The sequence below is a fragment of the Caretta caretta genome, chromosome 27 (genome assembly GCF_965140235.1).
Source record: "Caretta caretta isolate rCarCar2 chromosome 27, rCarCar1.hap1, whole genome shotgun sequence".
In the NCBI taxonomy this organism is placed as follows: Eukaryota; Metazoa; Chordata; order Testudines; family Cheloniidae; genus Caretta; species Caretta caretta.
Genome location: NC_134232.1, coordinates 5,534,255 through 5,558,646, shown reverse-complemented (window position 1 = coordinate 5,558,646; position 24,392 = coordinate 5,534,255). Strand labels below are relative to the sequence as shown.

Sequence of the window (24,392 nt, the reverse complement as noted above, 5' to 3'; positions counted from 1 at the left end):
AGGGTCTCCCCTGCCCCCATGTGGTGAAACTGATGGCTGCTCCAGTGTCTATCAAAAAATCCCTCATGGGACTCCCTTCGATTGCCCCCTGGAGCGTAGGGCGACCAGACGCATCCCGTCCTAAACTGAGAACATGGACAGGACGCCTCCCAGGGCACCCCTAAGTTGCAGCACCCACCTCTGTCCCTCCCACTGGTTCATGAGGGGACCGGGGGTCCTGGCACCGAACGCATTCCTGTCTCCATGCAAAATTGTGTGTCTGGAATTTCAGGCAGTCCCAGTCCCTTGGCCTCCGGGACCACTTTCCCCCTGATCTGGTAAGATCGTGGGTAGTCAGTTTAGCCTGCAGTTTCTGGATCTGTTGCTCTATCTGTTGCCCGCTCGTCCCTGACTAGCCCCCCAAAGCCACGAACTCTCCCTCTACCTCCTCCTCTCCAGGCTGACCCACTCCTTTCCACCTTGTATTGATCCCCCGCAGTAATAGCATGGACTGGCTCTTCCCCCTGATGCATCTGCCTCCACACATCTGCCTGTTCCAGAAACTGGGGTAGCTGATTGGGAGCAAGTTCAGGGTGCTGCAACCTTAAATGCCCCACGAACTGCGGATTGCTCAGCTCCAACCATTTCTCCAGCAATTCCACACCCCTACCCTGCTCCACACCCCCACCAGGTCCCGGTGCCCCTGCCTGTGGCAGCACCCATGGACCATCCAGGGGATCCACCCAACACCGTGCCCATGCCTGTATGCGATTAAGTGTATCCCGCCCTGTTTCCCCAGGGATTCGCTTCATCTTATTCATCCCTGCAGTACGAGAGTACACCCCAAACAAGTGTTTTGCCACCTGTCCGGGGATTAGAAATGGGTGTGCCACTCCTGCCACATCGATTCCCAAGGTACCTCGTCCCAAAAGACTACGCCATAAGATCACCTGGTCCTCACGAGTTAGACCCTCCATCTCCCTGCCCACCTCCACTAGCCACAGCACAAATTGATCCAATCATCCCGGGGTACCTTTCCCAAACGGCCCAGTACTGCCTCCCGGTCCTTCAGGGACAAGGGGCGGATTTCTGCCTGTTCTACTACTTGTGGGGCATGGTCCCCCCACCCTGAAACCGGGGCCACTATTCCTGCCTCCTGCAGTTCCTCCCAGGTAGCCTCTCTCGCAGGGGCTGTAACTGTGGGTCGCCGGCTTACAACGTCCCCCGGCAGTGGTGGGTACAGTGTTTTTTCAGGGTAGGGTGGTGGAGGTGTCTCCTTCAGTTCCATTAGTGGGGCGGATGGTTTGGGGTCCCTAAGTCCATTGCCCCCATGTTTACAATGATACAATTCCTCCTCTAAGTCTCCTACTCTCCCCAGCAGTTCGTCCCTCTCTCTCCAGATTGCCTCACAAGACTCCTCTGTCCGTGCAGCATCCCGTGCCTTCAAATCCGCTACCTCTACTGCTAACATGGATTTTTCTGTTAAAATCCGTTGCTGATCCACAATCCCCTCCAAATCCTTCATGTGTTGGAGGAGATCAGCTTCCCTTTTTACCCAGTATGCCATCCCAGCACACAAACCTTGTCATACCATTCCCTTTTTCCTACACTCCTTTCCCTTGGGGTCTCCCAAAACCTCTCCCATCTCCTTCTCAATCTCATCCCAGGTGAGCCCCTGCACCTGGTATGGGCCCTGATTCTTCCTTATCCATTTGTTCAAAAAATCCGTTACCCCAGCTTGCCAGAACCCGCAACTACCATCATGAGAGTTCGCCATACCCCCTCCAAGCAGCTGCGCGGACTGTTGGGGAGGGGGACTTACAGGCTGCCACTCACCTATCCAATGTGATGTATCCAAGTCCCGGCACCAAGATGTTAGAGAGCTTATTCCTTCACTCTCCCACTTCCCTGGTCCTTCTCACATGAACAGAGAGCAACAATACCCGAAGTCCGAAGGTGCAAACAATTCGATGTTTATTGGGGTGAACTTCCAGCAAGCTTAAATACAAGTTCCTTTTCCTTATTTCCGAATCCCCACTTACTTCCTGTTTGCCCCTAATTTATATAGTAATATTCTTAGCTATACCTTAACCAATCATTCTACTAAAATTTAACTAACCAATCCTAACATATTGTAACATGATTATGTAACCAATTATATCCCACCACCTTAATTAGTTTACACCCAGCAAAATTAATTATACAGCAGACAGGAACAATCACAGAACCAGACAGGGATTATACAGACAAACAATAGCAAAGTGAGAACTATAATGGCAAGACAACACAGAAGTGAGGATTTCACATCCCAGTATTGATAAGTGAGTTCTTGCCAGACAGGATGCTATCAAACTAAGTTTTCTTTTACATTTTCTAGGCACTTCCCTTTCTCTGGAGCTGATAGGCACTATCAGGACAGGATTGTATTCCTAACAGCCCAATAGCACCTTCTTTCCATGTGACTACTTTGGAATGTGAGGATGTGACCGGTCGCTTCCCAGCTTATGGCTGCCTCTGTCGCTTAGCCAAAGGCCTTAGCCTAAGAACAGGGCCCCAGACTGTCACAGTAAGAGAAGGACCTTACATTGGCAGACAGTGATTTTGATTCTTTCTTTTATACCTCTAACTAGCCAAGTGATAAGAATACACCTAAATTCTTAAAGTACAGGCTTTACAGACAGGCCTGAATATCTATATCCTAACACTCCACCCCTTTTTTTCTTTTTCTTTTGGGATCCTCCTGCCCAGGTATCCCTGGAAAAGCATAGGACATATGGCGACACATTTCCTGATAGGGCCAGGCATCAAGGTGGAAGGTGTCGATGCTCCATCTGTCCCACTGCCCCTTGTGGGACAGACAGGCCTGAATATCTATATCCTAACACACTGCTTTCCCTTCATCCACAGAACCAGTAATCTCATCATAGAAGGTGATTAGATTAGTCAGGCATGACCTTCCCTTGGTGAATCCATGCTGACTGTTCCTGATCACTTTCCTCTCATGTAAGTGCTTCAGGATTGATTCCTTGAGGACCTGCTCCATCATTTTTCTGGGACTGAGGTGAGGCTTACTGGCCTGTAGTTCCCAGGATCCTCCTTCTTCCCTTTTTTAAAGATGGGCACTACATTAGCCTTTTTCCAGTCGTCCGGGACTTCCCCCAATCGCCATGAGTTTTCAAAGATAATGGCCAATGGCTCTGCAATCACAGCCGCCAACTCCTTTAGCACTCTCGGATGCAAAGCATCCGGCCCCATGGACTTGTGCACGTCCAGCTTTTCTAAATAGTCCCTAACCACTTCTTTCTCCACAGAGGGCTGGTCACCTACTCCCCATGCTGTGTTGCCCAGCGCAGCAGTCTGGGAGCTGACCTTGTTCATGAAGACAGAGGCAAAAAAAGCATTGAGTATATTAGCTTTTTGCACATCCTCTGTCACTAGGTTGCCTCCCTCATTCAGTAAGGGGCCCACACTTTCCTTGACTTTCTTCTTGTTGCCAACATACCTGAAGAAACCCTTCTTGTTACTCTTATCATCTCTTGCTAGCTGCAGCTCTAGGTGCGATTTGGCCCTCCTGATTTCACTCCTGCATGCCCGAGCAATATTTTTATACTCTTCCCTGGTCATTTGTCCAATCTTCCACTTCTTGTAAGCTTCTTTTTTATGTTTAAGATCAGCAAGGATTTCACTGTTAAGCCAAGCTGGTCGCCTACCATATTTACTATTCTTTCGACACATTGGGATGGTTTGTCCCCGTAACCTCAATAGGGATTCTTTGAAATACAGCCAGTTCTCCTGGACTCCTTTCCCCCTCATGTTATTCTCCCAGGGGATCCTGCCCATCAGTTCCCTGAGGGAGTCGAAGTCTGCTTTCCTGAAGTCCAGGGTCCATATTCTGCTGCTTTTCTTTCTTCCTTGTGTCAGGATCCTGAACTTGACCAACTCATGGTCACTGCCTCCCAGATTCCCATCCACTTTTGCTTCCCCTACTAATTCTTCCCGGTTTGTGAGCAGCAGGTCAAGAAAAGCTCTCCCCCTAGTTGGCTTCTCCAGCACTTGCACCAGGAAATTGTCCCCTACATTTTCCAAAAACTTCCTGGATTGTCTGTGCACCGCTGTAGTGCTCCCCCAGCAGATATCAGGATGATTAAAGTCACCCATCAGAACCAGGGCGTGCGATCTAGTAGCTTCTGCGAGTTGCTGGAAGAAAGCCTCGTCCACCTCATCCCCCTGGTCCGGTGGTCTATAGCAGACTCCCACCACTACATCACTCTTGTTGCTCACACTTCTAAACTTAATCCAGAGACACTCAGGGTTTTCTGCAGTTTCATACTGGAGCTCTGAGCAGTCATACTGCTCCCTTACATACAGTGCTACTCCCCAACCTTTTCTGCCCTGCCTGTCCTTCCTGAACAGTTTATAACCATCCATGACAGTACTCCAGTCATGTGAGTTATCCCACCAAGTCTCTGTTATTCCCATCACGTCATAATTCCTTGACTTCACCAGGACCTCCAGTTCTCCCTGCTTGTTTCCAAGGCTTTGTGCATTTGTATATAGGCACTTGAGATAATCTGCTGATCGCCCCTCATTCTCAGTATGAGGTAGGAGCCCTCCCCTCCCAGATGTTCCTGCCTGTGCTTCCTCCCGGTATCTCGCTTGCCCACTTACCTCAGGACTTTGGTCTCCTTCCCCCGGTGAACCTAGTTTAAAGTCCTCCTCACTAGGTTAGCCAGCCTGCTCACACAGATGCTCTTCCCTCTCTTCGTTAGGTGGAGCCCGTCTCTGCCCAGCACTCCTCCTTCATGGAACACCATGCCATGGTCAAAGAATCCAAAGCCTTCTCTCCGACACCACCTGCGTAGCCATTCGTTGACTTCCACGATTCGACGGTCCCTACCCCGGCCTTTTCCTTCCACGGGGAGGATAGACGAGAACATCATTTGTACCTCAAACTCCTTTATCCTTCTTCCCAGAGCCACGTAGTCCGCAGTGATCCGCTCAAGGTCATTCTTGGCAGTATCATTGGTGCCCACGTGGAGAAGCAGGAAGGGGTAGTGATCCGAGGGCTTGATGAGTCTCGGCAGTCTCTCCATCACATCGCGAATCTTAGCCCCTGGCAAGCAGCAGACTTCTCTGTTTTCCCGGTCAGGGCGGCAGATAGATGACTCAGTCCTCCTGAGGAGAGAGTCCCCGACCACCATCACCCACCTCCTTCTCTTGGGAGTGGTGGTTGTGGAACCCCCAACCTCAGGACTGCGCATCTCATGCCTTCCAACCAGCGGAGTCTCCTTCTGCTTTCTCCCCCCAGACGTATCATCTGGTCCACTCTCCACAATGGTACCTGTGGAGAGAACATGAAAACGGTTACTTACCTGTGTCTGCGTTGTTGGTACCCAGACATTCCCCCTTCTTCTTCTGGAGGTCACATGTTGCCAAGCTTCTTCACTGGCCTCTTGGCTCCACTGTGCAACCTGCTCTAAATCTTTAGAGCTTTGTGCCCGTAGAAGCATATCCTGACTTTTGTCCAGGAAATCCTCAGATTCTCGTATGCAACGCAGGGTCGATATCTGTTGCTCCAGACCTTCAATCTTCTCTTCCAATATGGATACCAGCTTGCACTTTGTACAGACAAAGTTGCTTCTGTCCTGTGGAAGAAAGGACAGAATAGGAATAGACTCACCTGTGCACGAACAGGCAGGGCTTGTATAAAGCCAGGTAGCTGGCTGCAGGCAGGGGCTTTGCTGCTGAAAAAGGAGTAATCACTTTCTGGATGAGGGAGGCGTGTTTAGGGGTCTGCTGCTGGAAAGGCTGCAGGGAAATAGGCTGCAGTCCTGCCCTGAGGGGAGGGACCTCAGGAGGTCATCTAGTCCAACCCCCTGCTCAAAGCAGGACCAATCCCCAATTTTTGCCCTAGATCCCAAATGGCCCCCTCAAGGATTGAACTCACTACCCTGGGTTTAGCAGGTCAATGTTCAAACCACTGAGCTATCCCTCCCCCCCATAGAACCCACAATTCTTGATTTAGTCCTCTGGTTCAAGAGGGGAATATAGCTGGATGGCTTGGTAATAGTGACCATAACCTAATAAAATTTAACATCTCGAGGTCGGGGGGGAATACCACAGTAGCCCACTATGGTAGCATTTAGTTTCAGAAAGGGGAACTATACAAAAATGAGGAAACTGGTTAAACAGAAATTAAAAGGTACAGCGCCAAAAGTGAAATTCCTACAAGCTGCATGGAAACTTTTTAAAGACACTATAATAGTGGCTCAGATTAAATATATACCAGAAATTAAAAAAAAGTAAAAGGACCAAAAAAGAGCTACCATGGCTAAACAACAAAGTAAAAGAAGCAGTGAGAGGCAAAAAGGCATCCTTTAAAAAGTGGAAGTTAAATCCTATTGAGGAAAATAGAAAGGAGCATAAACTCTGGCAAGTGAAGTGTAAAAATATAATTAGGAAGGCCAAAAAAGAATTTTAAGAGCAACTAGCAAAGACTCAGAAAGTAACAGCAAAATTTTCTTTAAGTACATCAGAAGCAGGAAGCCTGCTAAATGACCACTCGGACCACTGGATGATCAAGATGCTAAAGGAGCACTCAAGGATGTTAAGGCTATTGTGGAGAAACTAAATGAATTCTTTGCATCTTTTTCATGGCTGAGGATGTGAGGGAGATTCCCCAACTTGAGCTATTCTGTTTTAGATGACAAATCTGAGGAACTGTCCCAGATTGAGGTTTCATTAGAGAGATTTTTGGAACAAATTGATAAACTAAACAGTAATAAATCACCAGAACTAGATGGTATTCACCAAGAGTTCTGAAGGAACTCAAACATGAAATTGCAGAACTACTAACTGTCATCTATAACGTGTCATTTAAATCAGCTTCTGTACCAAATGACTCGAGGATAGCTAATGCGATGCCAGTTTTTAAAAAGGACTCTAGAGATGATCCTGGCAATTACAAGCCAGTAAGCCTGACTTCAGTACTTGGCAAATTGGTTGAAACAATAGTAAAGAACAGAATTATCAGACACAGAGATGAACATAACTTGCTGGGGAAGAGTCAGCGTGGTTTTTGCAAAGGGAAATCATGCCTCACCAATTTACTAGAATTCTTTGAGGGAGACAAGAAGCATGTGGAAAAGGGGGATACAGTGCACTTAGATTTTCAGAAAGCCTTTGACAAGGTCCCTTACCAAAGGCTGTTAAGCAAAATAAGCTGCCATGAGATAAGAGGGAAGGTCCTCTTGTGGGTCAGTAACTGGTTAAAAGCTAGGAAACAAAAAGTAGGAATAAATGGTCAGTTTTCAGAATGAAGAGAGGTAAATAGTGTTGTCTCCCAGGCATCTGTACTGGGATCAGTACTGTTCAACATATTCATAAATGATCTGGAAAAACGGATAAACAATGAGGTGGCAAAATTTGCAGATGGTACAAGACTGCTCAATATAGTTAAGTCCCAGGCAGACTGAGAAGAGTTACAAAGGGACCTCACAAAATTGGGTGACTGGGCAACAAAATGGCAGATGAAATTCAGTGTTGATAAATGCAAAGTAATGCTCATTGGAAAACATAATCCCGACTATACATAAAAAATGTTGGGGTTTAAATGTTGGGGTAACAGCTATTACCACTCAGGAAAGATCTTGGAGTCATTGTGGATAGTTCTCTGAAAACATCCACTCAATGTGCAGCCGTCAAAAAAGCTAAGGGAATGTTGGGCATCATTAGGAAAGGGATCGATAATAAGACAGAAAATATCATATTGCTGCCATATAAATCTCTGGTACGCCCACAGCTTGAATCCTGCATGCAGATGTGGTCGCCCAGCTCAAAAAAGTTATATTGGAATTGGAAAAGGTTCAGAAAAGGGAAACAAATATGATGAGGGGTATGGAACAGCTTCTGTCAGAAGAGAGATTAATAAGACTGGGACTTTTCAGCTTGGACAAAAGATGACTAAGGGGAGATATGATAGAGGTCTATAAAATCAGGACTGGTGTGGAGAAAGTAAATAAGGAAGTGTTAGTTACACCTTCTCATAACACAAGAACTAGGGGTCACCAAATGAAATTAATAGGCATTAGGTTTAAAATAAAAGGAAGTCTTTCTTCACACAATGCACAGTCAACCTGTGGAACTCTTTGCCAGAGGATGATGTGAAGGCCAAGACTATAACAGGGTTCAATAAAAACCCTAGAAAAATTCATGAAGGATAGGTCCATCAATGGCTATTAGCCAGGATGGGCAGGGATGGTGTCCCTAGCCTCTGTTTGCCAGAAGCTGGGAATGGGCAACAGGGGATGGATCACTTGATGATTACCTGTTCTGTTCATTCCCTCTGGGGCACCTGGCATTGGCCACTGTCAGAAGACAGGATACTGGGCTGGATGGACCTTTGGTCTGACCGAGTTTGGCCGTTCTCATGTGTAACCCACACACCTCCTGGGCGTGGTGTTTCATCCCATCTAGTGGCACCGAGACCACTTAGAGGGAGAGAGATAAAATGAGTCTGCTCTACAGCCTTAGCTATCAGCCTATTGGCTTTTAGCTCATGCGGTGGAGGCTCATGCACTAAGCTCCAGAGGTCCCCGGTTCGATCCTGCCTGCCAACGACCAGGGTCTGTCAGCATTACACATGTCCTTAGGCACTGATGAGATAAACATGAGTAAGAATTTTAAAAAGGGAAGGGATAGAGAATGCGGTGTGTTTGTGATCAGGTGCAAGGAAAGGTGCTGGCCGAGTGTGCCCATACAGTTCTGGGCGAAGAGCTGGGGTGTGTGTGTGTGTGTGAATTTGGGGGTAATGGTGTGTGTGTGTGGCTGGGTGTGTGCATGGCTGAGGGTCTGTATGTGCCTGTGTGTCAGAGCATGGGGCCAGTGAGTGTGGAACTGCAGTATATGGAGGGGAGGTGTTATGTGATTGCACACTGGTAAGCAGGTTTGTGTGTGTGTGTGTTCACACATAGGTGCAGGTTGCCAAACCTCTCTGGGTATAATAATAATAATTAATAATAATAATACCTAGGGCTTTCCATTAGTACAGCTTAAAGCCCTTTACAAGGAGGTCTGTATCATTATCCCCATTGTACAGATGGGGAAACTGAGGCACAGAACAGCGTAGTGACTTGCTGAAGGGTGGCAGTGGCCATGCAGGGAACTGAACTCTGCGTGCCAGTCCAGTGCCCTCGCCCCTGTTTGTAAATGATGGTGGAAGAAAAGAGTGACAGTAAGCCACATCCCACCATTGCTGCCAGGGCATGAAGGACTTTGGCCTTAATGGAACCACCAGTGCAATTCCTCTGCCCAGCAGCTGCCTGTGCTGTGGTAGCCTGCCTTGTCCTCCTGTGCTGTGAACACCTCTGAGCAGGGCAGGATTAAGACCTTTAGAGGCCGTAAGCACTGAAAAGATTATGGTGCCCCCCCATATTTAATTCAAAATAAAAACAATACTATCCCGTAAAATAAAATTTTATTTTTCTAAATGACACAACTTATATGTATGCTGAAATTAAAATAGCTTCTTTCTAGATTTTCTGATTGCAAAATTCTGGACAAGTTCATCGAAGCTGACTTGACGAAGCATGTCCGCTTCCATACACACTAGGGAAAGTGAATCAAGCCTGTCCTGACACATTGTTTTTCTCTGAGGGTTTTTTATTCTTTTCAGCTGAGAAAAAGAGCATTCTGCGGAGCAGTTAGTAATCATCAGTGTTAGAAAAATCCATACTGCGATCTCTACATTTGGAAATACGCATCGTATTCCGTCTTTCAATATTGTGTCATGAAGCTCAATGTGACTGAATTTCATTTTTCCTGTTTCATTAAACTTTGCACGCATATAACAGTGGAACTGCTGTACTTCTCCACAGAGATTCATATTCAAGTCAACAGGTTATGAGTCAACTAGCTTTTGGGAACCTTGTGAATATTGTTCGTCAGATAAGGCCATATTGTTTAGAAAAGAAAATCTACTTGATGCTACTTTGTACACTTCAGCTCTCCTCTTCATATGAGCTTCAAGTGTATCTATTATAGCGTAGTAAGTAGATGCGTGAAATTTGTCTCTAGGATTCAATGCTGTTTCTGTTGCACTGCTATCATTTGCTTGTTTTATCCTGATTCGCTTGCGGGACTGGGCTTCTTTGTAGTAAGTATCAGGCAAGATATCTTTTGATATGTCTTCAAATCTTTCTAAATCATTCCTCAAAGTGTGTAAATGGTCTGCTAATGGTTGACAGAGGTCTGCACATGTTTTCAAATCCAATTCTTTTTCTTGGAGAGCTTGACTTGTGTGGTCAAAGTGTAAAATCTCATTCCACCATGTGGTCCATGTGGTCAACATGAATACAAACTCTAGTTCTTGCATCTTGTTTGCAATGTTTTCTGCCTCTCATATAGTTTCTCCTTTTTGTGATTGGTCTTCAGCTATACTTTCTAATGCATCCACAATCTTTGAGTAGGACTCCAGAATTGCACTTGTTGCCACTGCATGTGCCTGCTAGTGAGTATTAAAAAGAGATTTCAACACATGATCATTGCCCAAATTTGTTTTAAGAACTGCCCATTGGTGTGTTGAGGCAGAGAAAGTAACTGGGCTGTTGAGAAAAAACTTACTGCCACTGGACAACAATCAACAGCACTGCAGCTAACAAGATTGAGAGAGTGTGAAGCACATGGTATGAATATGGCATGTTTATTCTGTTCTAAAAGCTGCTTCTGCATTCCTTGCTAACGCCCTGACATGTTGGCAGCGTTGTCATAAGATTGACCTCTGCACTTTGAGAAATCTATTTTGCAAACTTGGCACAGATAATGCAGTACTTGATTTGCCATTTCTTCACCAGTGTGGCTTTTCAAATTGAGGAATGTTATAAATTGTTCAACTGGTTTTCCATCTGTGGGAGACACATCTTAGTACAATGCTCAATTGATCAATATGTGAAAGATCAGGTGTAGAGTCAACAGATAAACTGAAGTACCCTGCAGTACTTATTTCATCCACAATAGCTGAACGAACATTGTCACTCATTAGACCAATGAGTTCATCACATATTGTCTTGGATAAGTATGATACAAGTATATATAACTCAGAAGAATATATCAATAATAAAACATAAATTTATTGCAATACATGACAGGATCTGATTTCCTCGCATTATTTTGATCCACGTTAGTAGGATGCCCCCCTGGTTTAGGTGGGGATAAGTAATAAAAAGAGAACAGAAAAACGGGGGAAGAGTGTGGAGTGGAGTGTAAGGAAGACTAACAAAGTTCTGATTTTTCCCATCATGACTACTTTGATGCTTTTTTTGAAATATCAAATCATATTTTTTCAAAAAAAATCTGTTTTTTTGGTGCCCCCTGCTTTGTTGGTGCCCAAGCATGTGCTTAGTCTGCCTATTGGGTAATTCAGCCCTGCCCCGGAGCCGGGAACACTCCCGAGGCATTATCTGCACTTGGTGCCTGCCATTCCCCATAGCCCAGCAGAGGCCAAGTCCTGGCCCCCGCGGAACCTCTCCACCTTGTAATGCTGTTGTTTTGTCTCTGCTTCTGAAAGTACAGCTGGCTCCGGGGGTCACGCTCCTGCAAGCCCTCAGCATAGAGGTGATCATCTCCTTCCAGCTGGTCCTCTGCATCCTCGCCACGTCCGGGAGCAAGAAAGACCCTTCCAAGGGCAGGCACCTGGTCATCGGGCTCTCTGTCATGCTGGGGCACCTGGTTGCCGTGAGTACTTTGGTCACATCAAGCTTGCAGCAGCTCATCCCTTTCAGGAAGCCTGGTCCTGCAGGCTGCCCTTGGGCAGAACTCTTTTGGGAGTCTTTGGATTTGGACTGTCAGAGCTCATGCTTCAGGGCTGTAAAACTGCCATGTAGACATTGAGGCCCAGGCTCTGTGACCCTCCCCGCTCACATGGGGCCCAGAGCTTGGGCTGCAGCTTGAGCCCGAAGGTCTAGATCACAATTTACAGCCCTGCAGTCCAAGCCTGAGTCAGCAGACGCAGGCCTGCTGCGGGGGTTAATTGCACTGTAGACATACCCTAGGGAGTCAGGCTGATGCATCTGCAGAAGTTATCCTGCTACTTGGGATCCCTACGCTTCCCCCCTTTGACAACTTCTGCAGCCTCCCTGTTTATCTTGTGTCTCTCTCACTCTTTCTCTTAAGATCGATTACACTGGATGCAGCATGAATCCTGCCCGGTCACTGGGCCCTGCTTTGATTACTTTTGAATTTGCTAATCACTGGGTAAGTGAGCTCTTTCCAAGCCTGGTTTAGACTGTGCAGTGCTTCAAGTGTGGTTCTTTTCCAGCAAGCGACTGTACAAATGGCATTGTGGGGTCTCTGGGTTTATTGCCTACTCAGATCAAGTGTGCCCAGGTTCCAAGTACAATGGTAGGTAATTTCTGGCTACCAGAACGGCCAGAGCCTCCTGGGATCTGAGGGTCAAGCTTGGCCCTCTCCTTTTCATGCATTATCCCCAGTAATAAAGTTCCTGAAGACCAGTTTCTGCTTCCATTGACACCCTGTGCAGCCCGTGGCCTTCAATGGCACATTTGTAACGTAGGTAATTAGCAACCAATCCTGTTGGTGATGCACAAGCTGGAACAGACTTGGGCTGGCTCACTTCCACATAGCTGTCCTGGCTTCTGCAGCGCTAACAGGAGTAAAGAGCAATCTTACCACTTTCAGCAGACAGCGTGCTCTGTGTGAGGGGGGATGGCAGAATCAAGTCCATTGGAGAGAATAACCACAGCTGGAACTTCAGCGCAGAGCCTGATTCTGATCTCACACCGGTTCCATACCAGTGTCACTCCACTTAGTCCAATGGGTTGTGCCTGATTTATAATCAGGCCCCAGGTCCCTGGGAGATGAAATGCCAGCTGGTTTCAGCGAGGATTGTGTTTACATTGCCACTGCTTGGGGCAAAGCCTGGCGTTTTTAGTACCACTGCTGACAATTCTGCCTTTTCTTCCTCTGTTTGAGACTGATGATGCCAATTTCCTTCTTTGCTTTATGAGTGCAACAGAAAGTACATCCCGCATGGCAGGTTATTAAAGCTCTCAATCAGGATACGTGCAGAGCACAATCCTGTGCAGGCTTCCCCGGTTATTCATGTCTCCATAAAGAGACTTAACTTGTAATGGAATTGGAGGGATTAGAAGAAAAAAAAAAAGCAAAAGACCCAATTGTTGCAAATCTCATTGTCTTTTTTCGGAGAATCTCAGATCCTGACCCCACTGGACTCAAGGAGAGTTTTCAGAGTAGCAGCCATGTTAGTCTGTATTCACAAAAAGAAAAGGAGTACTTGTGGACCTTAGAGACTAACAAATTTATTTGAGCATAAGCTTTCGTGAGCTACAGCCCACTTCATCGGATGCATGCAGTGGAAAATACAGTGGGGAGATTTTATATACACAGAGAACATGAAACAATGGGTGTTACCATACACACTGTAATGAGAGTGATCAGGAAAGGTGAGCTATTACCAGCAGGAGAGGAAAAAAACAAAAACAAAAACAAAACAAAAAAAACCTTTTGTAGTGATGATCAAGGTGGGCCATTTCCAGCAGTTGACAAGAACATGTGAGGAACAGTGGGCGGGGGGTGGTGGTGGAAATAAACATAGGGAAAGAGTTCTACTTTGTGTAATGACACATCCACTCCCAGTCTTTATTCAAGCCTAATTTAATCGTGTCCAGTTTGCAAATTAATTCCAATTCAGCAGTCTCTCGTTGGAGTCTGTTTTTGAAGTTTTTTTGTTGAAGAATTGCCACTTTTAGGTCTGTAATGGAGTGACCAAAGAGATTGAAGTGTTCTCCAACTGGTTTTTGTATGTTATAATTCTTGACATCTGATTTGTGACCATTTATTCTTTTACGTAGCGACTGTCCGGTTTGGCCAATGTACATGGCAGAGGGGCATTGCTGGCACATGATGGCATATATCACATTGGTAAATGTGCAGGTGAACGAGCCTCTGATAGTGTGGCTGACGTGATTAGGCCCTATGATGGTGTCCCCTGAATACATATGTGGACACAGTTGGCAATGGACTTTGTTGCAAGGGTAGGTTCCTGGGTTAGTGATTCTGTTGTATGGTGTGTGGTTGCTGGTGAGTATTTGCTTCAGGTTGGGGGGCTGTCTGTAAGCAAGGACTGGCCTGTCTCCCAAGATCTGTGAGAGTGATGTGTCGTCCTTCAGGGTAGGTTGTAGATCCTTGATGATGCGTTGGAGAGGTTTTAGTTGGGGGCTGAAGGTGATGGCTAGTGGCGTTCTGTTATTTTCTTTGTTGGGCCTGTCCTGTAGTAGGTGACTTCTGGGTACTCTTCTGGCTCTGTCAATCTCTTTCTTCACTTCAGCAGGTGGGTATTGTAGTTGTAAGAACGCTTGATAGAGATCTTGTAGGTGTTTGTCTCTGTCTGAGGGGCTGGAGCAAATGCGGTTGTATCGTAGAGCTTGGCTATAGACAATGGACCGTGTGGTGTGGTCTGGATGAAAGCTGGAGGCATGTAGGTAAGTATAGCTGTCAGTAGGTTTCTGGTATATGGTAGGGGGCTTATTTCTTCACCCACTTACTTCCCTGGTCCTTCTCCCATGAACAGAGAGCAACAATACCCGAAGTCCAAAGGTGCAAACAATTCGATGTTTATTGGGGTGAACTTCCAGCAAGCATGATTCCAGTTTCCTTCCTTAGTATCCTCCTTCCCAGCTCTGACACCACAGAGCCTTACACCTGTGTCCCTGTTCCCATTCCTGCCCTTAGCCAAACATGATTCCAACTTCCTTACTCCCATTCCCTGTTCCCATTTCCCCCTTTAGCAAAACATGATTCCAATTTTCTTACCCCCATTCCCTCTTCCCATCTCCCTCACACACATTCCCACCCCCACACCCACTCACTTCCTGATTGACTGCAGACTATATAGTAAAACTTGAGTTTTGTTTTGCTATACCTTAACCAATCATTTTCCTGAAATTTAACTAACCAATCCTAACATATTGTAACATGATTATGTAACCAATTATATCCCACCACCTTAATTAGTTTACACCCAGCAAAATTAATTATACAGCAGACAGAAACAATCACAGAACCAGACAGAGATTATACAGACAAACAATAGCAAAGTGGGAACTATAATGACAAAACAATACAGAAGTGAGGATTTCACATTCCAGCTATTGATAAGTGAGTTCTTGCCAGACAGGATGCTATCAAACTAAGTTTCCTTTTATATTTTCTAGGCACTTCCCTTTCTCTGGAGGTGATAGGAATACAATCCTGTCCTGATAGTGCCTAACAACCCAATAGCACCTTATTTCAATGTGACTAGTTTGGAATGTGAGGATGTGACCGTTCACTTCCCAGCTTATGGCTGTCTCTGTTGCTTAGCCAAAGGCCTTAGCCTAAGCACAGGGCCTCAAACTGTCACAGTAAGACAAGGACCTTACACTGGCAGACAGTGATTTTGATTCTTTCTTTTATACCTCTATAACTAGCCAAGTGATCAGAATACACACAGAACAGGCCTTTGCAGACAGGCCTGAATATCTATATCCTAACAGTATAGAGTGGTGTTTATGTGACCATCGCTTATTAGCACTGTAGTGTCCAGGAACTGGATCTCTTGTGTGGACTGGTCCAGGCTGAGGTTGATGGTGGGATGGAAATTGTTGAAATCATGGTGGAATTCCTCAAGGGCTTCTTTTCCATGGGTCCATGGGAGTTTTGTTATTGACAATGTTTTTGAGTCGGGGACAGGTGAAGGAACTTCCAGAGCTGGGGAACACCTCACAAAGTGACCTGTGGGTGTGATTATACTTCCCACTAGGAGTTGGCCCAAACAACTACAATGAGAGAAACAGAGCAATTTTACTTAATGGGAGAAACAGAGCAATTCCGTCTGCTAAAGTGGTAGATGCCTGGGGGCTGCAGCCTCAGCCCATGCAAATAGACACCTCTGCATTTGTTTTCACGGAGCTGGGCTAATCTACACTGGCTGGGGATCTTGCTTCGTGTTTTCAGTGCTGATGGTTCTGGGTTCTACCTCAATGGCGACTGTGGCCTTTGTAGGAGCCACAATTACACACACAAATCTATGTTAAAAGGACATTAAATGGTGCCCATTTCAAGCCCCTGCTCCAAAGCGTGGAGGCGCTGGATCTTCTCAATGAGACGGCGCTGGGAATTGTTTTAACATGGTCCGAGCAATGTGTTTTCCCCTAATCTCATTCTTAGAAAGGCTGAACCATTTTTGCTGAAACTTCCCCCAAAAATTCAGCCTGAGGCAGCTGTCCTACATGGGGAATGTCAGCATGAACAGTTAATGTTTGGTAAAGAAAAAGCAACAGGAACCACTAAAGGGTCTTATAATGGAAAGTGTCAGGCAACCTTAACTATAGGCACTGCTAGCATCTCTGCCTCTAATATAGATGGGTAGGTTCAATCCAAACGAGACACCACTGCTTGGATTTCTGAGTCCCAATCTTCTCAGTACCTGGCTGTGGTCTAGAGATGGCAGAGGGGCTGGAACAATTTTTTATAATGGGGGTGCTGAGAGCCATTGAACCAAACTGTAAACCCTGTATACAGTGGAAACGACTTCAACCCACGGGGTGCAGAAGCCCCCAGCACCCTTAGCTCCAGCACCTTTGAGAGAGGGGTGACATTTTTCATACCCAACATTTGTTTGGTGAAAAGAGAGATTCACTGACACTGAGACTGTTAGCAATTTTCTGTTGGTTTCACAAAATTATTTTAATTGAAAAACAAACAACAAAAAAGAAAATTCTGAAAAACTGAAATATTTCATTTTGACATTTTTGAAATGAAACATTTCAATTTTCCAGTTTGAAAAGATTTTTCTTTCAAAATTGCATTTCATTTTATTTAAATGAAATACTCAACAACATTTAAAAATGCTTGCAATCGAACCGAAATGTTGGATTCTGGATCAAACAGAACATTTCATTTTGACCCAAAATAAATTTTTTTTTCCTTTTGATTTGACCAAAATTTTGAAAAAGATTTGTTTTCTGTTCGACCTGAAACAAGGGGTTGAGGTTTTTTTCCCCAATTTTTCAGAATTGCCAGCAAATCAAAACCTCTTTTATTCATGCAGCTCTGCTGCAGACCATGAGTTATCCACTAAGATTCTATTGTGAATGAGTTTGAACTGTCAATGCATTTGAGAATATCCTACACCAGTTTGCTCCCAGAGAAAGAGGTTGCTTTAGCAACCTGGCAAGCAAGCAACCAGGAGCAGCGGAAGTACCCTAAAAGTTGTGGGGGCCACAGGTGCCTGAACTGTGACCCTGCCCCCCTGTGCCACACCACCCCTTCTCCCTGAGGCCCTGCCTCTTTACTGCCCATTCTCTCCAAGGCCCCGCCCCGGCACTGCCTCTTCCCCCCAAGGCCCCGCCCCCTGCTCACTCCTCTCCTCCCGCTCCCTCGTTGCTTGCCCTTATGGCTGGTAAAAAGTGGGAGGGCATAGCCCTATCCCCCCTGTTCCGGTGCCCCTGCAAGCAACCCAGCCCAGGCAGGCCCAGAGTTGCCCACTCTCATTAACATCTGTGCTCCGACTCTCTGTGCAGGTCTTCTGGTTGGGCCCACTTGGCGGGGGTCTGGCTGCGGCCATTCTCAATGAGCTGGTACTGGCCCCAACAGGCAGCGGCTTCCGCCAGTGGCTGACCATGCTGCAGGAGGGACCAAAGGCTGAGCGCAACCTGCAATCCAAGGCTGAGAGAACCACCCAAGAGATGGGATTGAGCGAGATGCCCTGAGGAGCAAGGACAGGGATGTACCAAGAACAGCTGTTGAACAATGCAGTGTCGCGTCTGGGGGCTGATGGACCATAGGGAGCATCCGGGATGCTATCTGGTGCTGCCCCTGTGCTCCGAGCTGGGATATTTACTAGGTTTAGATAATTGGGGCCATATTTCTTTTGTTGTCCTTTGAAACTTAGGGTGGAAATGGTTTGATTTTCGTGTCCTTCCCAGTTTGTCTCCCAGATTTCCCCAAACCCAGTGAATTCCTTGCTCTATCTGAACTGGGGGTGTGAGCACTAGTTTGCTTTGACAGTGAACATGCTCATATTGCTCCTCCTGGGAATCCTGACTTGGCCTATTGTGTCCCTTGCCATAGTCACACTGAAATACCCAGGACATTTTTCATACTGAATAATCAATTTGGGTTTTTAATGGGAAAGGGTGGAGGTGAAATGGCCAAGCTTTCATGTGCCTGTCTGGGTGAGAGTCTTTTAGACCTCTCTGGCAGTGCCACTGAGCGTGGTACATCAGCCATGTGCCGCCTTCCAGGCCAGACTTAATCAAGACACTGGATTGAGGGCTCTTTGCAACAATCTGTAACCCACTATTCCTCCTTTGTCCTATGCCTGCAGAGGTGTTAACTCTGGTCTCTTAGAATCATAGAGTATCAGGGTTGGAAGGGACCTCCGGAGGTCATCTAGTCCAACCCCCTGCTCAAAGGGGGACCAATCCCCAATTTTTGGCCCAGAACCCTAAATGGCCCCCTCAAGGATTGAACTCACAACCTTGGGTTTAGCAGGCCAATGCTCAAACCACTGAGCTATCCCTCCCCAGTTCTTGCACCATGTGTAAACGTGGTATGTGTTCCACCCTCATCACCTTCCCCAGACCCGAAGAAGAGCTCGGTAGCACTCAAAATCTTGTCCTGTCCACTAACAGAAGTCTGTCCAATCAAAGATAGCCTCTCCACTGCCTTGTCTTCAGAATGGAAAGAGAAACTCGCTCTGGGAATTAATGTCAATGAATGGAAGTGCTACTATTCAAAGGGGACTGTCAGGATAGCTGGAAGCACCTGTGTTGTTAACCCCGTCCATTGCTGGAATGGAAAGAATTCAGATATATATGGGAGAGTGCCAGCTGCTGTCAGCTTTGCACACGCACAAAGCACACCCGCCCACTCACACCTGCACAGCACCCACCCACCCACATGCACACAAACAACCAAAAACAAACAACCCCCTCCCACAATAAGCTAACTAGGCAATCTCCTCCAGGCAGGGAAGCAGCGAGTGCGAGATGGCTCTAGTTGTCTGGGAGAAGATCTGACACTACAATGATGGGCTCTGGCATGACCCTGGATGCTTTTTACACACACTCTGCTGTAAGAGAAGATCTTTGGAGGGGTCGATTTTAAAGTTAATTCAAGGAAAAGAATCTTTTAAACAGTGCTCCAACCCTTCAATAGCCTAGAAATGACCCCTATAGGCCCCGACCTTTCCCCACCTGGCCCCTTGTGAAGTGACTTCTTCACACTTGCATGAAGCAGGAATGCAATCTTCGCTCTGTCTCCCCCAGCCAAGGAAGGGGAGCCAATGAGCATGGCCAAGGGGCGACGGTTCCCGGAAGCTTTTCCTTGCCTCCACCAGCTGGAGGAAGAGGACACTGCCTTGTCCTCCGGAGCCAGTGTCCCCTTCCTCATTTACCTCTCCCAGCCATGGGACGGGCAGGGATCCTTCAGCCCATTCCAGGCTGCTGGGGCATGAAATGCTACCCAGTCGGAACAGCAGATGTAGAGCAGGATGTAACTTTTTGGATTCATAGTTAATTGTTTATTTCAGCTTGGCAGAGTTCTGATTTTCTAATTTGGATGGATAATATAGAGATTTATGTTTAAAGCACTTTTTAATCTATTTTAATTTTCGCAGCTGTGGGAATTCATGGTGGGGAAGATCAGACTAATTATTTAATGACAGGATATGCTGATTTCAAAATGTTAAAGTTTTATAACAGTTCAGCAAACTGTCACTGTCACATGGCAAAACATACAAAGTAAATATCCTTCAATCTCACTCGAATAAATTCTCAAGCAGCATATTTTTTACTGTGCCTGTCTGTAGGTTACGATTATTGCTGATGGAGATAGTTTTTCATTGGTTTATGTGTGCGCCTTGAAATTGATGTTTACCAACATTTACTGAATAAAATGGAATCCTTCCATGTCTAGTTTTATTCCACAAAAAAATTAATTTTCGTTGACCTGAAACTATTCACAAATTTGACACATAAGAATGGCCATACTGGGTCAGACCAAAGGTCCATCTAGCCCAGTCTCCTTTCTTCCAACAGTGGCCAATGCCAGGTGCCCCAGAGAGAATGAACAGAACAGGTCATCATCAAGTGATCCATCCTCTGTTACCCATTCCCAAATTCTGGCAAACAGAGGCGAGGGACACCATCCCTGCCCATCCTGGCTAATAGCCATTGATGGACCAATCCTCCATGAACTTACCTAGTTCTCTTTTGAACCCTATTGTAGTCTTGGCCTTCACAACATCCTCTGGCAAAGAGTTCCACAGGTTAACTGTGTATTGTGTGAAGAATCATCATAGATCATTTCAGCCATTTCCAAACCATCCAGCAGAGGTGGTGCCACTGCCCCCATGCCCCGATAGCCTTCACCCCAGTAGTTAGGGGGGTCACCAGGGGTCTGGGAGTCCAGGTGCAAATCTTTGCTCTGAACCAGCTTCAAAATGGACATTGAAAATTCAGACAAATATCAGAATCAATTTGAACTGAATGGGATATTTTTTACCACTGACCTGAAAACTCAATTATTTGCTCAGCTCTGTAGCAGACACATTTATTCAATATGCAGATTTAGTTGGGGATTGGTCCTACTTTGAGCAGGGGGTTGGACTAAATGACCTCCTGAGGTCCCTTCCAACCCTGATATTCTATGATTCTATAGCCAAAGGAAGGATGATAGAGCTCCTGATGGCTCAGGGGCTTTGTAGCGGGATGCAGAGCCTTTCACAGCTAGATCATTTGTTCGTGATTATTAATGACCCCAAACTTTACCATCTCTCTGATGGCTGTTTGGTGGACTCCGCAAACAGGCTGGCGGGGGCTCAGTCCAATTGCCAGGGGACAAGTCTTCATTGTCTCTTTGTTCTTTTTTTGTACAGCACCCGGGCCAATGGGGAACTGGTCCATGATGAAGCTCCCAGGTGTGACGGTAACACAAATGATCAATACTAGTAACATTAGAGTAACCACAGCTGTTCATTGCACTCAAAGGCCGCCTTTGCTGAAGTCTCAACTGAGAGGGCAAGGACAAAATGACTCTCGGAGATGCAATCTCTCTCTAGATGTATTCGGGTAGGCCTGTGCTGGACTGCTTCTGAGAAGACAGAATTTCCTTCTCCCGGCCTGTGAACCTGGCACTTTCCAGCAGCACTAAATACGCTAAAAACTCAAAGTGAAAATTCTATGGAGAAAGGAATTAGCGAGATGCTCGGTTCCATCAGCCTAGGCAGTGCCTCTCCGCAGCAGAGTCAACCCTGTAATGCGGTCTAGCAGCTTCAGGGGCAGGTCTTCACACCCTTGAACCAGCATTAATTAACCCTTGCAGTCCCCCTTTCGAGAAGGGGCTATTAGCCCCTTTCGATAGACTGGGGAAACTGCAGAGCAGACTGTTTAAGGCACAGATCCTCCAAGGGATTGAAGTGTCTAATCCTGATTGAAATCAATTGGAGATAGGCACCTACGTGTCTTTGAGGAGCAGGGCCTAAATTAATTGCTCCCCAATATTCAGGGATAGAGGAGCAAACAGATCCCAGGACTTCTTCTGTCCAGACCTCTGTTCTAATCACTAGACACTAAACTCAGCAGGTCTGCAATTAGCTTTGCCTGTTGTTTTTCACCACCCTGATTGCACAGTGGCAGATCTAATCATGTCATATGATGGCATCTTTTCATAAAACTGTCCCCATAAAATACAGCCCTGAACTGCTCAGGAGCTGGGGATTGCAGGCCTTCTTTAAATAAAGCTCTGTCTCATTAGCTGCCTTTCCTAGATGCACATTGAAATGATTCCCCGCTGATGTACGAACATTGAAATAAACGACAGTAGCCAAGTGCAGCTGCAAGAAGCTAATCAATACAGTGTAGCGTGAGAAATTGCCACTTGCTACGTTTGGATGGAATGAAATGGCCTTGTAGATCTACTGGCGTTTGAATTGGTTAAATCTTTCTCCCACACATACATAGGCTCATAAAAATGCAGGGACGGAAATGACACTGAGTTATAAAGATTCTGTCATCTCTAGGGCACCGGGTTGAGCGGCAATGCTGCCTGAAGGCTGTTGGGTGTCCATAGGTGACATGAGTTTGAGGGACCCTCAGTCCAGCTCTGAGTGGACAAAGGTGAATGACACCAAAATGGGCACCACCGCTGGCGCCAACTGGTAGTAGAGAGACTGACACCCCGATCTCCAAACGTGTTTAGATACCTAGATTAATCCTGAGCAAATAATTCAGGTCACCTCTTCTGGAATTGGTTCTTCCTGGCATATTACACTAAGCCATTAGAGGACTCACTTCTGGACAACAGCAGCAGTGTTCCCTTGGTGCTCTGGGGTCCCGTTATTCATCTGGGGTTCACCATATTTATTAATTTTGCTCTGGGCCGCGGGACACCCATGCTAGGAATAGGAGAGATCCTTGCCATGAGCCACTCAGTCCTTGGACTCTGCAGAAATGCCAGCAAAAAGAACACGTGTGATGTCCTTGTAACGATATAGGATTTATTATCTGTATTACTAGTAATACGTAGGGCCCACAACTAAGATCGGGGCTGGTAAATAATCATAGAATATCAGGGTTGGAAGAGAACTCAGGAGGTCATCTAGTCCAACCCCCTGCTCAAAGCAGGACCAATCCCCAACTAAATCATCCCAGCCAGGGCTTTGTCAAGCCTGACCTTAAAAACCTCTAAGGAAGGAGATTCCACCACCTCCTTAGGTAATGCATTCCAGTGTTTCACCACCCTCCTAGTAAAAAAGTTTTTCCTACTATCCAACCTAAACCTCCCCCACTGACACCTGAGACCATTATTCCTCGTTCTGTCATCTGCTATCACTGAGAAAACTCTAGATCCATCCTCTTTGGAACCCCCTTTCAGGTAGTTGAAAGCAGCTATCAAATCCCCCCTCATTCTTCTCTTCTGTAGACTAAACAATCCCAGTTCCCTCAGCCTCTCCTCATAAGTCATGTGTTCCAGTCCCCTAATCATTTTTGTTGCCCTTCGCTGGATGCTTTCCAGTTTTTCTACATCCTTCTTGTAGTGTGGGGCCCAAAACTGGACACAGTACCCCAGACGAGGCCTCACCAATGTTGAATAGAGGGGAACGATCACGTCCCTCAATCTGCTGGCAATGCCCCTACTTACGCATCCCAAAATGCCATTGGCCTTCTTGGCAACAAGGGCACACTGTTGACTCATATCCAGCTTCTCGTCCACTGTAACCCCTAGGTCCTTTTCTGCAGCCTAACCATTCGGTCCCTAGTCTGTAGCAGTGCATGGGATTCTTCCGTCCTAAGTGCAGGACTCTGCACTTGTCCTTGTTGAACCTCATCAGATTTCTTTTGGCCCAATCCTCTAATTTATCTAAGTCCCTCTGTATCCTATCCCTACCCTGCAGCATATCTACCTCTCCTCTCAGTTTAGTGTCATCTGCAAACTTGCTGAGGGTGCAATCCACACCATCCTCCAGATCATTAATGAAGATATTGAACAAAACTGGCCCCAGGACCGGCCCTTGGGACCAGTGATGAGCTGCCAAAATCTTAACAACGGGTTCCCTCCTCACCCCACGAGGGGGTCATTGCCCACCCCCGTCCCCCAGGACTCCTGCCCCATCCAACCCCCTCCCCTGTCCCCTAACTGCCCCCAGAACCAGGCAGGAGAGGCTCGTGGGCCACCATAATGCATGCCCACCCCACCCCTAAGAGCCAGAGGCACCTGCCGGGGGGCGAGGTGGGGAGTCCTGGTGGTGCTGACCTGGGGCAGCTCCCAGGAAGCATCCAGCAGGTCCCTCTGGCTCCTAGGGACAGGGGAGCGTAGCTGGGGGGGGAGCGTAGCTGGGGGGGGAGCAGGGCCCATGCATCCGGCCCCATGGACTTGTGCTCGTCCAGCTTTTCTAAATAGTCCCAAACCACTTCTTTCTCCACAGAGGGCTCGTCACTTCCTCCCAATGCTGTGCTGCCCAGTGCAGCAGTCTGGGAGCTGACCTTGTTCGTGAAGACAGAGGCAAAAAAAGCATTGAGTACATTAGCTTTTTCCACATCCTCTGTCACTAGGTTGCCTCCCTCATTCTGTAAGGGGCCCACACTTTCCTTGACTTTCTTCTTCTTGCTAACATACCTGAAGAAACCCTTCTTCTTACTCTTAACATCTCTTGCTGCTGCAACTCCAGGTGTAATTTGGCCTTCGTGATTTTACTCCTGCATGCCCAAGCAATATATTTACACTCTTCCCTGGTCATTTGTCCAATCTTCCACTTCTTGTAAGCTTCTTTTTTATGTTTAAGATCAGCAAGGATTTCACTGTTAAGCCAAGCTGGTCACCTGCCATATTTACTA

At 46.6% G+C, this 24,392-nt stretch overlaps 1 protein-coding gene across 1 annotated transcript in view; it reads left to right on the top strand.

Moving 5' to 3' along the window:
- The window catches only part of LOC125626573 (aquaporin-5-like), a 39,799-nt gene extending 22,034 nt beyond the window's left edge, over positions 1-17,765 (top strand). Inside the window, exons 2-4 of the mRNA XM_048829662.1 lie at positions 11,548-11,709; positions 12,148-12,228; positions 17,577-17,765. Coding sequence (XP_048685619.1) covers positions 11,548-11,709; positions 12,148-12,228; positions 17,577-17,765 — 432 coding nt within the window. The remainder of the gene's footprint in view (positions 1-11,547; positions 11,710-12,147; positions 12,229-17,576) is intronic.
- Positions 17,766-24,392: the final 6,627 nt, after the last annotated feature.